General features: G+C 42.6%; 1 protein-coding gene across 11 annotated transcripts in view; it reads right to left on the minus strand.

Annotated features, from left to right (window-relative positions):
• CDC42BPA (CDC42 binding protein kinase alpha) overlaps positions 1 to 21,905 on the minus strand; it is a 212,916-nt gene that overhangs the window by 59,896 nt on the left and 131,115 nt on the right. For all 11 annotated transcript variants that reach the window (XM_064164331.1, XM_064164325.1, XM_064164330.1 and 8 more), the window contains exons 13-18: positions 21,165 to 21,298; positions 19,232 to 19,474; positions 18,850 to 18,960; positions 16,512 to 16,759; positions 8,188 to 8,293; positions 5,994 to 6,118 (exon numbers count right to left, since the gene is read on the minus strand). In XM_064164331.1, the coding sequence (XP_064020401.1) occupies positions 5,994 to 6,118; positions 8,188 to 8,293; positions 16,512 to 16,759; positions 18,850 to 18,960; positions 19,232 to 19,474; positions 21,165 to 21,298 (967 nt within the window). The remainder of the gene's footprint in view (positions 1 to 5,993; positions 6,119 to 8,187; positions 8,294 to 16,511; positions 16,760 to 18,849; positions 18,961 to 19,231; positions 19,475 to 21,164; positions 21,299 to 21,905) is intronic.

Genomic DNA, 21,905 nt, shown 5'->3' on the forward strand with positions numbered 1-21,905 from the left:
GCTGGGTGCTAGGTTGGACTGGATGATCTTGGAGATTTCTTCTAACCTGGTCGATTCTATGATTCTCTGATTCTATGAAAAGAAATTTAGGAATCAGTACTTGAGCTTCTCTCGGTTTTAATGACATGCAAAATCCTTGCAGAAACAAAAAAGGACAATGTCAGATTAAAAATAAAATGGAAACAGTGCCCCATATTTTTTTTTCCTAATTAAAGTTGAAAAACTGTAACCACTCCATTTATTTCTCAATTGTTATAAGGATCCTCCCTTATGGAAGGTGAGAAAACAGTTCAGTTCTTTAGTTTATGATGCACAAAACCTTCAGGCTCTCAACACTGAAAAGCTGTACCTGCAAAAAAGAAAGCTCAGAGAGATGTCCCCAGAACACGTGGAAATGTAGAAAATGAAAGACAGGTGAAGTTAATCTTTGTAAAAATCTATACTGACTTAAGGAAAACTCCTCAGACTCTTAAATTACAATATTAAAACTCTTAAACCAGCGAACAAATCCAGTACCATTTGGATCCGAGATGGTGTTTTGCTGTCCCCTAGATGGCAACATTCTCCCGATAATGTGATACACTGATTAAATGCTACCTGAACCCAGGAGCTCCTGGACAGTCTGGGTACTGATTTGCTATGTTTGGAGGGTTTTTATTTGTTTGTTTGTTAGTGTTTTGTTTTCCTTCAAAAAAGGCCAAACAAACAAAACCAAATCCAAAACAAACAAAAAAAAGCACCCACAAAAACCCAAAACCAGACAGAGCAAGAATGGTAAAGTTACTCTCACTAAGGATTCTCTTTTCATGCCTCCCTTCTTACAGAGAGCTCTAACAAGCACAGCAAAGAGGTAAGGAAGAAAAATGCACAGAATCATAGAATTATGGAATGGGTTGGGTTGGAAGCGACCTTCAAAATCATCGAGTTTCAAACCCCCCTGCCTTGGGCAGGGACACCTCCCACTAGAGTAGATTGCCAAAGGCCTCATCCAATGTGGCCTTGAACAACTCCAGGGAGGGGCATCCACAATCTCCCTGGGCATCCTGTTCCAGTGTCTCAGCACCCTCACTGGAAAGAACTTCTTCCTAATCTCCCATCTCAATCTGCCCTTCTACAGTTCTTCAGATTCCACCTAGCCACTTCTTTCTTTATTGAAAACAAAAATCTGATTAACCATTCTGTATATAACACAGGTGGTCTTGAAGGCTGAGTTTGTTAACTATCAAGAGCTTTTAACAGTGATAAAGTAAAAATTGCTGTAAATTGAGATTTAATTTTTTGGTTGGAGCCAACATGGCAACCTTCAAATAACCCAGTATGTTACTGGTCAGGCTGCTTGCAAATTCAGACTCTCAGAGTCTCTCTATGCAGGGTATTTTACACAGAATCACTGAATGTCAGGAGTTGGAAGGGACTTCAAAAGATCATCCAGTCCAATCTCTTTGCCAGAGCAGAATCACCCAGAGCAGTCACACAGGAACACGTCCAGGTGGGTTTGGAATATCTCCAAAGGAGGAGACTTCACAGCCTCTCTGGGCAGCCTGCTCCAGGGCTCTGGCACGCTCACAGGGAAAAAGATTTTCCTTGTGTTCACGTGGAATCTCCTCTGCTTCAGCTTGCACCCATTGCCTCTTGTCCTATCATGGGGCAGAGCCTGGCTCTGTCCTCCTGCCCTTCACATCTTTACAACCATGAATGAGGTCACCCCTTAGGCTCCTCTGCTCCAAGCTATACAGACCCAGCTCCCTCAGTCTTTTCTCAGAAGGAAGACATTCTGCTCCCTTCTGGGACCAGCCAATCAATCTCTTTCCTAACTACCACAAGAAAATTTATAGCTGACTATAAAGGATCCAATTTTTCTCACTCTTGTCAGGGAATGCTGAGTGATTTGGCTAATGTAAGCTTGTCAATATAACATCTCCATTAAAACTGAATGATTTGTGAAGTCTATTGCTACCGTTTTAGAATTTGGAGGGGAAAAAAAAAGTCTGATTCAAGTGTTTATGTTAATTTATTGGGCTACATTTATGGCACATTGGGGTAATAATAGCAAAAATAAAAAGGCTTTTGTACACTTACCCTAATGAAAATGTAAAGTGTGCACAGTGAGAAAGCAGAGAAAGGCTCAGGGCAAGATCACAGGCCAGAAGTAAGTAAATAAAGACTAATTCAGATGTGCCTAAGGAATCATGAAGAAAGTGACAACATTACCCACCCAAAATGTGGAATTCAACAGTGGGGCAGATTTCCTGAGAAGTACCTATATTAGATGGCAAAGCACTTAAACGAAGTAGGGGACTCCTTGTGTTTACTTAGCAAATCCTTTAAACTCTGAGAAAATTGTTTAGAAAGCCAGCAATTAATTTTATCTCCTGCCTCACATCCTTCATAATGCTACAAAAAGTAGATGGTAGATAAAATTTAAGAGGTGGCACATATGTACCCAAAATACCTTATTTGAAGCAATATGTAAGAAGCAAGGAGTCATTAAGGCTGGAAAACACCTAAGAGGCAGACCTGGGAAATTACAATGTTATTCAACCCCATAATTCTGCTATCCCTTTATAGAATCATAGAATCAGTCAGGGTTGGAAGGGACCACAAGGATCATCTAGTTCCAATCCCCCTGCCATGGGCAGGGACACCTCACACTAGATCAGGCTGTCCAGAGCCTCATGCAGCCTGGCCTTAAGCACCTCCAGGGATGAGGCTTCCACCACCTCTCTGGGCAATTCCATCCAGGCTCTCACCACCCTCACGTTGAAGAAATTCTTCCTAAAATCCAGTCTGACTCTACCCATTTCTAGCTTTGTTCCATTCCCCTCCCCAGTCCTATCACTACCTCACATCCTAAAAAGTCCCTCCTCAGCTTTCTTGCAGGCCTCTTTCAGATACTGAAAGGTCACAAGATTACCTCAGAACCATCTCCTCTCCAGCCTGAACAGCCCCAACTCCCTCAGTCTCTCCATACAAACTGGCAGCAAGGCCAACTTGGTTTCCTCTTCTCTCTCCTGCCCGCTCTCTCTGGCAGGAGCTACTTACCCGGTGCCATGGGGGAGCAGGCCTGCTTGTGGCCTGCAGAGGCCTGTTTAGGCCTACGGGCAGCAGGGGCCCTGGGTGGGGTTGGCAGAGGAGCACTGGGGACTGAGGTTTAGCGGGGACGGGGGAAGGGTTAAAGGGCTCTCATATATCCTGTACATGATTTGCTGTTGTACTCTGTTTTTCTCTTTATCTCCTGAACTATAATTCAGTATTTCTCCCCGACTCAAGGACAGAGTTTCATTTTACCCTTATGGGGGAGTAAAACTGTATCTGTCTGCTCTGGAAACCACACAAGATAAGGCCTCACAGAGCTGACATCAATTTAACATCATAAGCAGGGGGAAATCTGGAGGGGAAACTGAAGTGCGTGCAGTGAGTAAGAACGGGAACCAGGCTGGACTTCTTTTTTAATCTCCTTAATGTTTGCCCAATACTACTTCTATTTTTTTTCTATTCATAGGATTATTTGACTTTAGCTCCCCAGTTTTTAAGACACTAAAGTATCACAAGAGATCAGTAAAAAGGGTAACTTGCACTCAGAAAGTCTGGAGAACAAGTCTTACGAGGAGCAGCTGAGGGAACTGGGGGTGTTTAGCCTGCAGAGAAGAGGCTGAGGGAAGACCTCATTGCTCTCTACAGCTTCCTGAGAGGAGGCTGGAGTGAGGTGGGGGTCTCCCTAGTATCAAATGATAGGATGAGAGGAAATGGTCTGAAAACCAGGAGAGGTTAAGGCTGCAGATTAAGAAAGATTTCTCTGCTGCAAGAGTGGTCAGGCATTGGAACAGGCTGCCCAGGGAGCTGGTGGAGTCACAGTCCCTGGAGGTGTGGACATGGCACTCTGGGATGTGGTTTAACAGCCATGGTGGTGTTGGGTTGATGGAAGGACTCAATCACCTTAGAGTCTTTTCCAACCCAAACAATTCCATGATTCTGACATGTTCTGATTTTTTTTTATTATCTTTAGGAACAACAAAAATCTCAACACCAAACATCTTTTACCCCTCCAAGGACATTTCTAATACGCTCAAGTTGCTTTATCATGTACCTGAACCACATCATGAGTGCACCTTAGAATATTAAACATTCTCATAAACTGGAGAAGGGACATTTATAATGACTGCTGCTAACAGTTTACACATTGTTAAGTAAAGCAATCCCCAATTAATTCTGACATGTCCTTTTCCAGAGCTGTCAAGCTTTATGAGTACTTTCAGATATAAACTTGGTTACTGTGGTGCATTACAACAGATAAGAAGAACCTTAAAACAAAATGGAATGAATAGATTTGTCTCTCTTATTACTTGGATTCTTTTTAATAAACATTTCTGATTGAAGAGAAATTAACTTTACTCAAACAACTTTAAGTTTGTTATTTCTGTGATGCAAGCTGGCTACTATGCTCACAGTTACAGGAAACAAGGTGCACAGAGTTGACCCTTTAAACCTTCTAACCTCTGCCACAAATACAATGCCATCAGATGCTATGGACTTCATAATATAGATTATTATCAGTTGATTTTATGTAAGAAACACTGTTTAAAGCCCTTCCAGACTCTCAGAGGCCAGCCCTCCTTTCTTGCTATGACTATATTCAAAAGCCAAACTTCTCTCAATCAGGATGACAAAATGACACTGACATTCCAACAACACCAAGCCAGGTCTCATTAAAACAAATGCTTCCCACTTTTACACTTTACTAATAAGAGACATGGAAAAAGGGGGAGGGGGGGAAACAATCAAGTAACAAACAAAAGGAAAGATTAGTACAAGATGATGAAATCCTCTCAGACGGGGATGATCTGTATAAAAAATGTCTGGATGCAAACCAGTTTTGTAGATGCTAAACTGTAATGGACCATAAAAGGGCAGGAGAGAGACTCCAGTAAGAAAGCTAGGAGGGGGTCTACAAGAAAGCTAGGAAGAGACTTCTCACAAGGGCTTGTAGTGATAGGACAAGACAGAATGAATTGAAGCTTGAGGAGGGCAGATTTAGACTGAAGATTAGGCAGAAATTCTTTCCAGTGAGGGTAGTGAGACACTGGAATAGGTTGCACGGGGAGGTTGTTCAAGGCCAGGCTGGATGAGGCCCTGAACAAGCTCATCTAGTGGATAGTGTCCCTTCATAGAAAGTGTCCTTTCAATGATTCTATGAATTATAGACTTTTTTCAGCTGGAAAATGCCTCACCAATGATTGAGTCCAACCATACACTTACAGGGCCATTAAGCTATGTCCTGAAGTGCCATGTCCACATGTTTCTTGAATAGCTCCAGGGACAGTGACTCCACCAACAACCTGAGCATGCTGTTCCAATGCCTGACCATTCCTTCAGTAAAGCATGGACAGGAAAAACAAGGCCACCTAGATAAAGCTATCTTTTCCTCCTCTTAATGGTTTCAGCTCTCTCCTTCCCCCCCTTCATTTATTAGAAGTGGACAGAAAACCTGAGAAACATAATGTCATTATTTAGCAAAAGTATTATTAGAAACATCACTTGACTGGCTTTGTGGTAGTCTCAAATGTCCTCTTTGTGAAAAAAATCACATAAAAGTTGCCCTGTATTTGTTTCCTTCTGCCACATGCCAAGCAGATGAAGGGAATTAATGCTGAGACACAAATACTCTCAGCCACTGCTTTTTCCCAGGCTCGCTCTCTCTGAGAGGCGTGAGCTTAGCACATGACTCTTTCCAGCATTCTTCCAAAGCCACAAGCCACACCCAATGGCCATGATTCTTCTGTGCTTAAAAACCTGTATTTGGTAAGACACTCTTGCTCTTAAGGAGGAACATAGTTTCTCCACTTTGGATACTATGAAAATCTCAAGTGGAAGCCCAGACGGGTGTGAGATTTCATGCACGCGCTTGCAAGCGCCACGTGCAAAGGCAAAACTCAGTCATGGCCCTGCCACATACTGAGGGCACTCTGAAATGAGATCAGAGCAGAGTAACTCACCATTGGATGATCTCAGTAATCTGGGCCTCCCAGTGGGCCACAGACTCCTTTTTATCAGCCAGGTCCCTCATCTCTTCTTCCAGCTGCCGATTGTTCACACTCAGCCTCTCAAACATGGCGGTGAGCTAAATGAGAATTGAAACAACTTGTTAAAGGTTTATGCTGCTGTAACTTTATCTCTGTGTAGACTCAAAGCCACATCTTCCCCTCTCCCAACATCATGCATCTGCTTTAATAACCAATACTATCCACACACTATAAATGCCACACAACAAAAGTCAGAATCTCTTCTCATGTATGACCTTAGCTGTACTGAAAGGCCATTTAAAAGACCAGTCCTACATTTTCACTCTAACAAATTCATTAGTTTTCTGAGAATTAGTCTCCAAACACCTCTACAACTCTTAGAAGGCTTCTGCTTTGCACTGCATGAGTGTGGAATGTTTTATGTATAAAAAAGAAAGGTATTAGGAGAGCAAAACAAGGACACAAACAGTAGCTCAGATAAGACTGCTGAAGCTGTCCCATGGAGAATGAGAGGCTTAACAGACACAGGCATGAGACCTGAGATTCTCTAGGTGTTTCATGCTCCCCTATTTTTCATTTTGCCTACTTGCAGACAGGGAAATTGAAATTAAATGCACATCTGCAGAGCACAGTATCTTGCACCTAGCAATTAATCACTCATTCACACAGCTGTCATTCATAGATGCACATTCTGCGAGACAAAAGCCACAGCTAACCTGAGTTGGCACCAGAACTAAACCTTCATTACATGAAATAATTATTCAGAAAGTCAAACTGGAACCAGAGATCAGCAGACTTTAGAGGAAGGAGAATAAACCTCCTGTGAAAGGCTCCTTTTAGTACTCTAATATATTAACACATCAAAATGGTGAAAAGAATCTCAGTTTTGGATCTATTCTGCTCTTTACTCCTAATGTGAATACTCCACTCCACAGCTGTCATTCAAATGGGCTTATGGTTTAAATAAGTCTATTTATTGTTGTTTGATAAAGAAAAAGACAAAGTTAGTCAAATTAAACCAAAACCAAACAAAAAATAGGAGGAAAAAAAGGCAGCAGGAGAGCAGATGGTGAAAATGAGAGACAGAATGAGAGAGGAAGGAAGGAAGGAAGGAAGGAAGGAAGGAAGGAAGGAAGGAAGGAAGGAAGGAAGGAAGGAAGGAAGGAAGGAAGGAAGGAAGGAAGGAAGGAAGGAAGGAAGGAAGGAAGGAAGGAAGGAAGGAAGGAAGGAAGGAAGGAAGGAAGGCGGGCGGAAAGTAGAGAGGAAGAAAGAGAGGAAGGGAGGGACGGGGAAGGGAAGGGAGGGAGAAGGCAAGGGAGAAGGGAAGGGGGTAAATGGAGGCAGGGAGGGAGGGAGGGAGAGAGGAAGATAAACTGAGTAGCAAAAAACCTATGAAAGAACGACTCATCTGCAAGTCTCCTATTGGTTTTGGACTATGTATTTACGCATCTTACACTGGTAGGAAATGACACTGTGACTGAACACTGCCATGCAAACTTGCTGACTTTGAAGAACTCCACTTTCCTCCTATTTTCAGAATATTTAATGCATTGCAAAAAGAACAGACAAGCTTAGCAAGACTGCTCTAATCCAGAGTGAACTTGAATAACCTGCCAAAACGAACAATAAAGGGATAATCTAAATGCATGAAACAATTATTCCTTGCTCAACACACTTTAATTAATATGCCTTATCATTTGTGCTTTTTTTAATATCCCAGAGTAACACTTAATCTCAATGGGTGGGAGAGGCCCTGCTATTTCACACTAATTGATATGCAAATATAGCCTAAGTAATCACATCATTAACTATGCATTTTTATATTTGGGTCATACAATGAAATAATCTCTTTTGGGGACTTAAAGAGATTGTCTAAAATTAATCTTACCAGACAGTAACACCATCTAGCTCAATTCCTACATAGAAATGCACATACATGAATATGTGTATATATAGATATATATATACACACAAATGCACACATTCTCAAGCTCAGATGCAGGTAGGCATTCACCCAATTCAAACAAATATTAATCACCATGTTTCATGTAGCATTAAGCTCTGCTACCAATAAAGAGTTAATAACAATCAATACAGCTCTGTGTTGTCTAATTGTACACAGCACACAGTAGCTGTAAAACTCAGGACTCAACTCATCAGCACTTACCTTATCAAGTTCACTGGAAAGCTTTTTGTTTTCCTCCGTCAGCAAAACCTTTTCTCGTTCATACTTCTGTTTGAACTCAGTTTCAAACTCCTCTCTTTCACTTTGGCTGTGAAATAAAATGCAGTGGAATTATACAAGTCTTCTATTTCTAGAATTAGAAACTTTCCTAAAACTCCTCACACTAGTCACGTAAACATCAGACCCTAGCTGAAAGGAAAGCACCACACCGGTTTTACCACAGCCTATTAAATCCAAGCAAGCAATCTATTATATTGTCACCTACTGAATTTTATTGTTAGACTTCAGTATGGACTTAACAAACAGGAGTCCACTTAGCTAACATTTATCACAGACTCACAGAATGGATTACATTGGAAGGGACCTTAAAGTTCATCTAGTTCCAACCCCCCCCCCCCCCGCCATGGGCCGGCACATCTCCCACTAGCCCAGGTTGCTCAAGGCCTCATCCAGCCTGACCTTGAGGGGAGGGGGCATCCACATCCTCCCTGTGCAACCTGTTCCAGGGTCTCACCACCCTCACTGGAAAGAATTTCTTCCTAATCTCCAGTCCAAATCTGCCTTCCTCAAGTTCAAGTTTAAAGCTGTTGGCTCACTGTCCTATCACAAACCCTTGTAAAAAGTCCCTCCCCAGGGAGGGACTTTTGTAGGCACCCTTCAGGTACTGGGAGGCTGCTATAAGGTCTGCTTATACTTCTTCAGATGAAGCCCTCAAATGTTGAGCAGCTGCAATTCTGCAGACTGAAGCCTGTGTCAGTATTCTAAGACACTCTGTAAATTCTCAGCTCAGAAAAACATTAGCTTAGCCATTTTTGTAACTGCAAGTTGCTCACAGGTTTGACAGGCAAAAAGAACCACAGGAGAAACCAAAACATACAGAAGCTAAATTAGAGCACCTGGGGCTGGGTCTCCGATGAGAAAAGCTTAAATGGGATCATCTTTGCCAATCTACAACAGCCAGGGAACACACTCAAACTGTCAGTTCAGGTTCTATATACTTATGACATTCCTAACATTTCCATGTTCTAGAGCAGGTTTGCACCATTCCTTCTGAGAAAGAGTTTCAAAGTAGCCACCTCCCTGAAACCTTCTCTTTTCCTGTTAATGTCACAGAATCACAGAAACATCCAGGTTGGAAAAGATCCTCACGACCACCAAGTCCAACTATTATCCTTACTCTACAAGGTGCACCCTAAACCATATCCCCAAGCATCACATCCAAATCACTTTTAAGCACATGCAGGGTTGGTGACTCAACCACCTCCCTGGGCAGCCCCTTCCAATGCCTGACCAGTCTTGCTGGGAAGAATTTTTCCTAATATCCAGTCTAAACCTACTCAGTCACAGCTTGAGGCCATTCCCTCTTGTCCTATCACTACCTGTGAGAAGAGACCAGCACCAACCCCTCCTTCAAACTAAGTAGCCCCAGCTCCTTCAGTCGCTGTTATTCAGCAGAGAAAGTCTAGTTAATTCTGCTTAACATCAGCTTTGATCTTGCACAATGAATATAAGAGCTTGAAAATAAATGAAGCTGCAGGTCCTTTCTTTGCCAAAAACTACTGTAATTTCTTCAGAGCAGTGTACAGCAATGTTTTAGACTTGTAACACTTACCTCACAGCTGCTCTTACGAGTCTCATTAAATTTGCATCTCATATTCACCATTTCATCAATTGTTAGGCACAAAGTTCATCAGCAGGTTGATGTCTACACTAGAAATGCCACAGATAAAGCAAATTCCATTCCACTGGTTCTGGCCAGCCTGATCTAGGGTAGGATGTCCCTGCTCATGGCAGGGGGGTTGGAGCTAGATGATCCTTGTGGTCCTTTCCAACCCTGACTGATTCTATGATTCCATTCCACTGTCCAACCATGAAAGGTTTGAAAAAGTACCCAGTATAAAAGATTAACTACTTAGTAAAAATAAAATCCAAGGGAAACCTTGTCCTGAGCACTGCAACTTTTCTTTTCCTGGATACTGGTCAGAATTGTACATGCTGCAACAGGGAAATTACATCCTTGCTTCATTTTCTGAGATGCAGATCTGCCACAATTGCCAAAGTGAGGGAACACCCTTAAAAGATGAGAAGTGTCAGCGGTTACAGTGAACCCAGTTAAGAGTAATGCTGGTTTGAATTTCCTATTCCTAATTTGAAATTCATTTGGTGCTTCAACCACTCTTTGAAATCAAGTACAGCACATTAGGCTCATGGTGAAATTCTATGTTGCTAGGCACCCTTTGAAACATAACACTACATCCTAGCAAAGTAACATCCTACCCTGTCAGGGGAATTAACAACAGGTCTTGCCTCTGTTTGCAAGGCACAGATTCAAAGCTAATATCTCAAACTGCAGACTGATCTAATTTTTAATTAATTTACTTAGTTTTAATGGCTTTAAGTTTTGGGCAATGGGTGGAAGTTGAGTCACAGGAAGTTCCATGTAAACATGATGAAAATTTTTTTCACTGATGAAGGGAGTGGAACATCTCCCTTGTGAGGAATGCATGAAGGAGCTGGGTTTCTTTAGCCTGGAGAAGAACAGACTGAGGGGTGACCTCACTCATGTTTACAAAGATGCAAAGGGCAAGGTCAGGAGGATGGAGCCAGGCTCTGCCCAGTGATGTCCAAAGAGAAGACAAGGGGCAATGGGTGCAAGCTGGAGCAGAGGAGGTTCCACATGAACACAAGGAAAAACATTATCCCTGTGAGGGTGGCAGAGCCCTTGAGCAGGCTGCCCAGAGAGGTTGTGGAGTCTCCTTCTCTAGAGACATTCAAAACCCATCTGGATGCATTCCAGTGTGATCTGGTAGAGGTAATCCTGCTCTGGCAGGGGCACTGGACTAGACGATCTTTTGAAGTCCCTTCCAGACCCTGACATTCTGTGAATTCTCTAAGTATTTTTTTTTAATTCTGTATTTGTCTAAAATTTGTTCTTTTAAGGCTCAAAGCAACCATGCTTGGGGATATTGTTTAGGGTGAACCTTGTAGAATAAGGTTGTCAGTTGGACTCAGTGATCTTTTGTGACCTGAATGGCTCTGTGTTTTTGTGATAAGTGGTGCTGGATTAAGTTAGTTTTGGACTGGTAGAAGACTGCAGTGTTTTTGCAGTTTTAATTCAACTGGTGATTGTCATTAACCCAGTAAGTCAGACTGCTCTAGCATAATACAGAATTGAAGAGAAAAAGTTAGTGAGAAGAATGTGGTGTAGGTATCATCTATCACATCCCAGCATCAGTAAACCATGGAACAGTGACAGACTACAGGCATGTGGACAACCAGGAAGATCAAAATGAGACATTTGCTTTGAAGCCTGTTATTCTCCTCTCCCATCAAGCTTTTGCTCCCATCTAAAATGCAGCCATGTACTTGCTCCTCAGGTTTAAAAAGTCATACATGATCCAGCTTTCTTTTTAATAAGTAAAGTAACTGTAGCAAACCATAGGCAAGCGATGTGAAATACAGATTTATGGTATCACTTTGTCAGTCCAGCTCTTTCTTGTGGCCTATGAAGTGCACAAATATTTGATCTTCCTGCTTTGAAACCAAGAAAAGCACACCTGAAACAAACAGCAGCCCTCAGGCTTCCTTGTAGCACACAATTTAAAACCAGCAAATGCTGTTTTATATAAGCTCTCTGCTTTACAACTCTAGCCTCAAATAATGGGCTTCAAAGAAACTTGTGCAAATGTGCTCAGCTGGCCAAGAAGACCACCAGCACCCTGGCCTGGATCAGCAATACTGTGGCCAGCACGACCAGAGAAGTGATCATGCCCCTGTACTCAGTATTGGTGAGGCTGCATTTTGAGTACTAGGTTCAGTTTTGGGGTCCTCACTACAAGAAGGACATTGAGGGGCTGGAGTTGGTCCACAGAAGGGCAACCAAGCTGGTGAAGGGTCTGGAGAACAGGGCTGGTGAGAAGCAGCTGAGAGAACTGGGGTTGTTTAGTCTGGAGAAGAGGCTGAGGAGACCTCATTGCTCTCTACAACTCCCTGAAAGGAGGTTGGGGTGAGGTGGGGTTGGTCTCTTCTCTTTAGTTTCAGGTGACAGAACAAGAGGAAATGTCCTGAAATTGTGCCAGGGGAGGCTTCGGTTGGATATTAGGAAAAAATTCCTCCCTGCAAGAGTGGTCAGGCATTGGAACAGGCTGCCCAGGGAGGTGGTGGTGTCACCACCCCTGGAGGTTCTCAAGAGGTGTATAAATGTGGTGCATCAGGACATAGCTTAGTGGTCATGGTAGCTGCATTATGGTTGGACTCAGTTATCTCAAAGCTCTTTTCCAAACTTAAAGAGCCTGTGAAGTAAGAAAGCTTAAATTTGAAGGGTAAATTAAAAATACCTAAAAAGAAACAGAAGCCATCACAACGTGAGAGTTCCATGAAGAGGTACAAACAGCACTGACCAAGCTTCCATTGTGCCTTGCTTAGAATAACCCACCTAATTCTCCCTGTATTACAGCCCTTGTGGAGCAACACAGCCATATCCTGACACCAAAGCCTTTCTCTGAAAAATATGCAATATTTTAGGTTACTGAAGTTGGATGGGTTTTTTTTCCAAACTGTATATACAACACTTCAATCTCACACCTGCTCTTAAGCCCATTGTTGAACTAATTCCTCTCATTTCAGCCTAAAGCCTCCAGGTGCTTCCTTTTCAAAGCTTACATTGAACACCTCTGTACAGGAAGACTCACAAAAAGCTTTGCATGCCTGATTACAAATCCTACAGCCAAAGCAGAAACAAATCAACTAAAATTAAAAACAAAATCCATATTCTCTTAAGAAAATCGACCAAATATTGACAGTCAAGCAGCAACAGCAATTATTCCATTCCTAATATTTATGCTTCCCTTCTAAAATCCCTGTAGTCAACTTGTAATACACCTTGAACAGCAGACTTCTGCATTTCAGGGCACTCCTATTAGTTGCATTGGGCAGGTCTCTTTAACAAAACCAAGTTAAGATCAGGTCTTTAGTCAACACTCATCTTGCGCTTCGACACCTGACTTTGTATGATGCTGAAGCCTCTCCCATTAAGATCATGGCTACTGTTTATGAGAAGGATTGAGACCTTAGAGCAGCCTTCCAATACATGAAAGGGAGCCTAGAAGAAAGCTGGAGAGGCACTTTTTACAAGGGCTGTGTAGTGAGAGGGCATGAGGGAATGGACTGAAGCTTTGGGAAGGCAGATTTTAGACTGGAGATTAGGAAGAAATTCTTTCCAGTGAGGATGGTGAGACACTGGAACAGGTTGCCCAAGGAGGTCATGGATGTCCCCTCCCTGGAGGCATTCAAGGCCAGGCTGGATGAGGGCTTGCGCAATCTGCTCTAGTGGAAGGTGTCCATGCCCATGGCAGAAGTGTTGGAACCAGATATCTCTAAGGTCTCTTCCAATCCAAAGCCTTCTGTGACTCTAGGATTCCATGAGACAAATCTCTGTTCATGCGTCAAAATGCTGTCTTAGAGCAACACTCGAAAATCATACAGAAACACATGGCTGCATCAGCACTCACTTTAGATTTGCATCCAGTTCTTTTGTTACTTATAGACTGAAACTGTATCAAATGAAGACTTATGAACTAGCTAGATTTAACATAAAGTCATAGAATGCACTGGGTTGGAAGGGACATCTCCAACTGGATCAGGGTGTTCAGAACCCTGTCAAGCCTGTCCCTGAATGTCTCCAGGGATGGGGCCCCCACCACCTCCCTGGGCAAATTGTTACAGTATTTCAGCACTCTCATTGTGAAGAGCTTTTTCCTAATGTCCAAATTATGAAGCAGATCAGTACTGTTAAGCCATTTGTCATTTCAGTGGATGATGATCTAGTTGGAACTTTTGCAGATGTACAACATTAGAATCATTCTAATAAATCTTCAGAGTTTCTGATCTGGTTGGTGTCTGGAGATATAATCTTTAACAACAGTTCACACTGCAGAAAGAGGTATTAATCACAGAATCACAGAATGCAGTAAGTTGGAAGGGACATCTAGAGATCACCAAGTCTAACCTCCTGCCAGAGCGGGATCACCTAGGGTAGGCCACACAGGAAAGCATCTCTCTGCAGAGAATGAGATTCCACAACCTCTCTGGGCAGCGTGCTCCCAGGCTCCAGCACCTTCACAGTAAAGAAGTGTCTCCTCATGGTGAGGTGCAACCTTCTGTGTTCCACCTTGCACCCACTGTTCCTTGTCCTATCGCTGGGCACCACTGGAAAGTGCCTGGCACCTTCACCCTGACACCTACACCTCAGATACTTATAGGCATTAGTAAGACTCCGTCTCTCAGACTTCTCTCCAGACTAAGCAGCCCCAGGTTCCTCAGCCTTTCTTCACAGCAGAGATGTTCCAGTCCCTTCATCACCCTCGTGACTCTCTATTGCCTCTCCAGCAGATCCCCGTCCCTCTTGAACTGGAGAGCTCAAACCTGGACACAGTATTCCATAGTGATTCTTTAATAAACACTCCTCTTTCTGGGACACAGCTGGCCTGACACAGCATTGAAGCAGCACCACACTACTGCTATATGTCACAAGCCAGTGTAGCCTTTTGTGCATTTAGAAGTCAGCTCAGCAAGATCATTAAGTTGTGGCACGATGAAAACAAGCTGCTGATGCAAATGCTGCCTCTCAACCTAGAACAAAGCAGCAAACTGCTGTGTTAGTGTTCAGCCTGTGAAAAGCTGTACTCTAAGAAGAAACAGCTCATCCACTGCACACTAGGCTGTATGATCTACTTCCCCTGCTGGAAAGAATTTACCACAAAAACAGTGTCTTCATCTCTATTTGCATAAGGGTTGTTTGGTTTTTTGGTCTTTAATTTCTGTATCTCACTACTTCTATTTAAGGACTCACTACAACTCCATGGACCAGTACGGGTTGGGGATTGACCTACTGGAGAACAGCATAGGGACCTGGGGGCCTAGTGGACAGAAGGATGCCCAGAAGCCAGCAATGTGCCCTTGTGGCCAAGAAGAACAGTGGTACCCTGGGGTGGATTAGAAGGGGGGTGTTTAGTAGGTCAAGATAAATTCTCCTCTCCCTCTACTCTGGCCTGGTGAGGCCACACATGGAATACTGTGAAGAGTTCTGGGACACTCAGTTCAAGAAGGAGCTCACGGTACTGCTTGAAAGAGTCCAGCGCAGAGCCACAAAGATGCTGAAGGCAGTGACCTTCTCCCTGTTGAGGAGAGGCTGAGGGAGCTGGGGCTCTTTAGCTTGGAGCAGAGGAGCATGAGGGGTGACCTCATTCATGTTGATAAAGATGTGCAGAGCAGTGCCAGGAGGACAGAGCCAGGCTCTGCTCAGTGATGTCCAATTCCAGGACAAGGGGCGATGGGTACAAGCTGGAGCAGAGGAGGTTTCATGTGAACATGAGGAGAAGTTTTTTCACTGTGAGGGTGCCAGAGCCTTGGAGCAGGCTGCCCAGAGATTGTGCCTGGATACCGTCCTGTGTGACCTACTCTAGGTGATGCTGCTCTGGCAGGGGAGTTGGATTAGATGATCTTTTGAGGTCCCTTCCAACCTCCAACATTCTGTGAATTTGGCTAAGCTTCCAGCAGGAATTTCTCCTTACTTTTAATATGTCCTTTTGCTCCAGCAGCAAAAAGAGAGCACCTCTGCTAGAGCCTAAAGAGCATTCTGATTTTTCATTGAATTTAAAATGGACACATTCATCTTATGACTATTACCAGTACTACACTATCCAACAGGAAAAATCAATTGCTTTTATTGCTGTTTTTCTCAAGGAACACTCTGAAGGCCAGTTATAAGCTCTTGCACAAGGGAAGAGAAAAAAATAGATCTCTGACAAATTACCATGTCAGAAGAGATAAAGCAGCTTATGCCTACAGTGGTCTGATGACTGATGTCAACACTGGGTGGAACTCGGTTTGGATTAGCCTTAGTCTGCATTAAGTGACTGTTCCTGGGCTGCCAGAAATGCAAGCAAATTGATCTCTAACACATTGGTTTTGCACCATAAGATGAAAATACCAATCAAGCAAATAAATAAATAACCAAGCCTGTTCTAAAATGCAACATAAGCTTTGGAGGGTCAACTTACCAAGAGCTGCAAGTCTGCAACTCAAGTTACATTCACCTTAGACTAGTCATCCAGTGCATAATTAACTCTTTCAGTACAAGGATATGAATTTGTCTGCTTTGTAGCATTTTTGAAGGTATTTGTTTTCAACCCTGGCACTAGCTCAGCCAAAATGCACTACAATTAAGGAAGTGTGTGTTTGGAAACAGACTAGGAGACTTCAAAAGACACTCTGAGCTTAAAGGTAAATTGCATACAAATACTCACTTTTCTCTCCTGGTTTTCTCTAGCTTGTCTTTCAAAACCATGATCTCCTTTTTGAGGGCAAGCTGCTGGCTCTCTGCATCCCGCAGTTCTTTCTTCAGACTTTTGACTTCATTAGCGTGCATTAGTTCACGTTTAGATAGCTCCTCTTCATAGAAAACACTCTTCTTTTCCAGGTCTGCCTTTAATTTAGTGATCTCTTGCTGGTGTTCTATACTGCTTACCCCAGGTGAGCGACCAATCTGTTTTTGCTAAAACAAACAGCCCAGTTAGCACTCGATGCTGAAAGTGGTGCTTAATAACAAGCCAATAAGGCACCTGTTTAGAAACACAGTCCCTTGCAGACATGAGTTAACCACATCTATCTCCATTTTTTTCATTAAAGTGTGTTAGAGCATAAATCTGAACTGTACTCTTTATCATTCTGTGAATTACAGACAGGAATCATTTTCAAGCCATTGAAAATTCAATCATTACTTTAAACATCTCTGGCCATATTCTGACTCCCCTGACATGCAGTGACCACAGAATTAGTATATGTTTATGTTCTCACTCGCACAGTTTGACACCAAGAAGCTGAAGTGAATTTTAGGAATGCAGAATGAGGATGGTGACATACACCCAATATTCGATGTATGACATACACCCAATAGTCTATGACACACTGAATTAACCAGGTTGGAAAAGACCTTCAAGATCATCGAGTCCAACCTATCACCCAACACCTTCTAATTAATTAAACCATGGCGCTAAGTGCCTCATTCAGTCTCCTTTTAAATACCTCCAGGAATGGTGACTCCACCAGCCCCCAAGACAGCCCATCCCAATGCCAATCACTCCTTCTGGGAAGAACTTCTTCCTAGCATCCAGCTCAAACCTGCCCTGGCACAGCTTGAAACTGTGTCTTGTTCTGTCACTGGTTGCCTGGGAGAAGAGACCAACCCCCAGCTGGCCACAACCTCCTTTCAGGTAGTTGTAGAGAGCAATGAGGTCTTCCCTGAGCTCCTTTCTGAACACGTTCAAGCATCTCAGTATCTTCCCTAAGTTGAGGGCCCCAGAATTGTACACAGTACTCCAGATGTGGCCTAACCAGTGTTGCGTACAGGGGAAAAATAACTCTATGAGGTGCTGGAGCAGGTCCAAAGAAGGTCAATAAAGCTGGTGAAGGGTCTGGAGAACTGGAGGTGGTGGAGTGACCATTGCTGGAGGTGTTTGTGAAATGTGTGCACACAGCACTCTGGGACATGGTTCAATGACCATGGTGGTGTTGGGTTGATGGTTGGACCTGATGATCTTATGGGGCCGTTTAATCTGAAACAATTCTGGAAATTGTGGAAAAGCTGTATTAAGACAAGCAGAGGCTGAAGGCTAAAATCTAGCTGCAGAAACATGAAGGATTGTATGTTAGGAGGGAAACCTGACCTACTATACCTGAACTGTCTATTTACATCACAGTAGATTAACAGGAAAAACAAGCTTTAAACAATAAGAGCAAACAGCTGCAGAGTTCTCTTAGTGTGGTCTTCTGGCATCTCAACAGTCTTTACACACTGCTTCAGGACACACATTTGCACCAAATGTTGCACTCAATAAACTTCACAGAATCACAGAACCAATGTTAGGGGCTAGAAGCGACCTCAAAATATCATCCAGTTCAACCTCTCTGCCAGAGCAGGTTTAGGTTGGAGATTAGGAAAAAATATCTTTGCTACAAGAGTGGCCAGGAATTGGAACAGGCTGCCCAGGGAGGTGGTAGAGTCATGACCATGCTGGTGTTAGGTCAATGCTTTGACTCGGTGATCTTACAGGTCTTTTCCAACCTCAACAATTCTATGATTCTATCATTTATTTCACACAGTCTCTTGCACCTTCTCTTGAAAAATTTTATAACAACAATGCTAAACAAAGAAGTACTGTGCTACACAGCTCACTGGCCTGGCAATATGTTCTGATCTTCCCAATTTTAACAGCATACAGCCTAAGACACTTTGATCTTCCCAATTGTAACAGCATACAGCCTAAGACACTTCAGCAAAGAGCAATCATTTTGTAGAGAAAGGTGGTTTCTCTCCCTTGAAGGTTTCTGCTGTTAAAATAGCAGGTGTTGGTCTCTTCTCCCAGGTGCAAACAAGAAATCAACAAATGCAAGGATATCAGTGAGCGGGGCAGATGTTCACTCTGCTGGACAACACCACAGTGCACTCTTGCACTAATGCTCGGCATCATCTGCAGCGATGAAATCACAACACCCTTCTCTCCTTCAGCTGAAAGCAATCAACCAGATCCAAGTCCTTGTTGTTGCCTATTAAGTTTGCAAGTGCTCACATCAAACCAGACTAACCTTCAGGCCTTCTACTTCGCTTTCCAACTGCTTAGAGTACTGTTCACTTCTCTCCCGCAATTTCCTGTCTTTGGATGCCTCAGCAGCTGCGGCTTCAGCTTGGACTTCCAGCTGCAAAAGTACACACAGGTTGTTAATGGGCAGGATTCTGCTGTGGTGGATTCTTTTCATTCAAAAGTCTACTGATGGTTTTTCAATATAAGCGATAAATCTTCAGCACTAAACTGCACACTTCAAATTCTTAAGGAAACAAAATCAGTACTGTTTGAAGCAACAATCAAAGAGCAAAAAGATTTACAGGTCACAACAAAATTACATTTGTCAGAAAACCTGACAGACAGCTACAAGTTCATAGATTCTAAACAGTCTTCTCACCACTTACTTCTTTTTTAAGTCTCTCTGTTCTGCGTAACTCTTGCCTTAAACTTTCTACTTTCTGCATCACCACTTCCATTTCTTCCTCCTTATCTCGGAGCTGGCGGGCAAGCTTTTGTTTTTGAGAGTGCAAATCTGTCAGCCGCTCGTTCATCTCTGAGAACTCCTGCATTGCCAATTTCCGCTGGCTGTGTGCATCTTTCAGCTCTTTGGCTTGGGATTTTAATCTGTCACTAGACTCTGCCAGTTCCTACAGTTTAAAAAAAGAATTAAGTAATAAACCTAGAAAGCTTCAAGGCCAGTTCTGTCTTTGGATGCACATCGAACACCTTCTCCAGAGTGAACAGAAACTACATCATTCATTTCTTTTTCATGAATGCATCTCCAACACATATTGAATGCCTCCATAAACAAAGAACGAGGCCAACTTCTACACTGCTCAAGTTAGTGAGACTGGATAAACATAAACCAAGCAGGAATTTTACTCTGTTATTACAGGTTAAACACAAAGAGCTTTCAAGCACTTGCATTAAATTGTACAAATACTTTGCTTTCTTAATTAACAAATGTCATTAGCACAGTCTTTCAAGAACTACTTACATGAATTAGAACAGTACTTGTCTCAACTGCCAAATGGCTTTTCAAAGCTTTTCCATTAATTGAATGGAAAATTCTGCTCTCTGAAAATGGCAACTTTAGAAGCTTTTGAAAACTGGCCTGCAATGGTGGGTATGACTTCCACACCCTCTGTGCCGTATTGTCAAATATTACAGAAAGCATCAGGCAACAAAATGCTCTCCTGACATAATGCAACAATCATCACCATCATCATCAGTAATCTATACCTAGAACCCAGATGAACCAGCACCTCTGGTGCTGTGGTAACTCTGCAGCACAGTATCTTCACAAAGCCTGCTCTGTCCTAGATCTATGCTACTAGGCTAGGAAGGAGGCACCATGGAAGTTCAAATGGTTTAACAGCAGCCAAACAAACTGGAACAGAACAAAGCAGCAAATCTGAGGAAGAAAAAGTAAAATCTGAGGATGGTAAGAGGAGTGGCAATGGAGAATTGCTGTTTGCTACTGTTGACATCTATACAAATGCAGAAGCATTTTTAAGGTTGTGAAAACCAGGTCCTAATCACTATGAATTACTGTTATAGAAGACAGGTGGTCTTTCTGGGACAAAGTGACAGCTATCAATGTTTGAAGAGCCATAAAGGTTAGGAGGAAACAGCATTAAATACAGTTGGTACATTGACAGTTGAGTGTGGACTCTAAAACACCAGGCCAAGATAATGATGATGAGAACACAGGCTATTGTATTTCTCACCTGACTGCAGCTTAATTTAATCATGAACACAAAAAAAAAGAGCCACAAAAGACAGCATGTTAAAAATAAGAAAACAAGGAATATGGGAGATAGAGGAGAAGAAGAAATAAAGCCCAGTGTATCCTTTAAGTGTAGTTATTTCAAATTACTTTTCAGTCTTCACATTTGAGCTATTCTTCACATCCCTCTTCTGGAAATACTTCTGTGACACGGCTTTAATACCATATTCTTCTCTATCTTTTCCTGCTAGAGTCTCACCCCCTACTCCACATTAAAGTTATCTGAAATAGCTATTTTCTACTCTGTCTTCTGACAATTATTACTATCACCTTAATCTAGAGCTAGAAAACCTTCTTTGCAGCCACCCTGCAAGCTGGCTCACAGAGTTGTGTGCAGCATCCAGAAGCAGTCACCTAGGACTATCCAGCAGTCATACATACAATGTGTTAAACAGTGCCCTTGTGGTCAAAAGAGGCAGAAAGCAAAGTGGGTCTCACTACACATTTGTTACCTGCTCATTAACTTTACACTTGAAAGTTATTTTAGATAAAATGAACAAAAATAAAATAGTCTTTAGGGTTTAGAGTTGCTCACAAAATGCTTTTACCTTATTAAGATCTTCCCTCTCTTGCTTCAGCGTTCTGACCTGTTTCTCAAAAGCCTTTATTTGTCTGGAAGCATCATCCAACTCCCTCCTTGCAGAGCTGGCCTCCTCCAGTTGCTGTTCTAGCTGACCAGAATCTAGAAAAAGCAGCAGACTTCTAAATAGGTTAAGGAAAAATAACATTATTCTAGAATAGCACAGGCTAGGTGCTCAAAGTTCTTCCAGCATTTGTTCTGGTTTCCATTTCATCACGAAATATTGACATTCTGATCTGGTTTAGAGCAGATTCAACAACTGCACTGAGTTGGAAGGGACCCTCTAAGGTCATCTTGTCCAGTTTCATTGCAGTGATAAAGGAGACAGGGAGTAAGTTGCTTTAACTGCTGTTATCTGCTTTTAAAGGAACAGAGTAGGTCACTGTTCACTGCCAAACAACATAGGAAATGAGAATAACTTCTCTTTTCACACAGTAATAATGATGCATTTCACACAATTCTGTCATGTGTGCTTTACCATCACTTACACGTTTAGCTTTAACGCATTGTTAAGTCATAAATAATGCACCTTTCATTACACTGTAAATATTAACAGCCTCCTTCCTCCTCCAAAATTCCCCTAGACAGAAACAGTGACAGTAACAGGTCACTCGGGAGCTGGGAAACATTCTCCAGCCGATACATTTAAATAACTTCAGATGACTTTACTCCCTTCTGGTGTGAAAAACCACTTGGGTGTTTATGTGAC

This window comes from Pogoniulus pusillus, chromosome 25 (assembly GCF_015220805.1).
Source record: "Pogoniulus pusillus isolate bPogPus1 chromosome 25, bPogPus1.pri, whole genome shotgun sequence".
NCBI lineage: Eukaryota > Metazoa > Chordata > Aves > Piciformes > Lybiidae > Pogoniulus > Pogoniulus pusillus.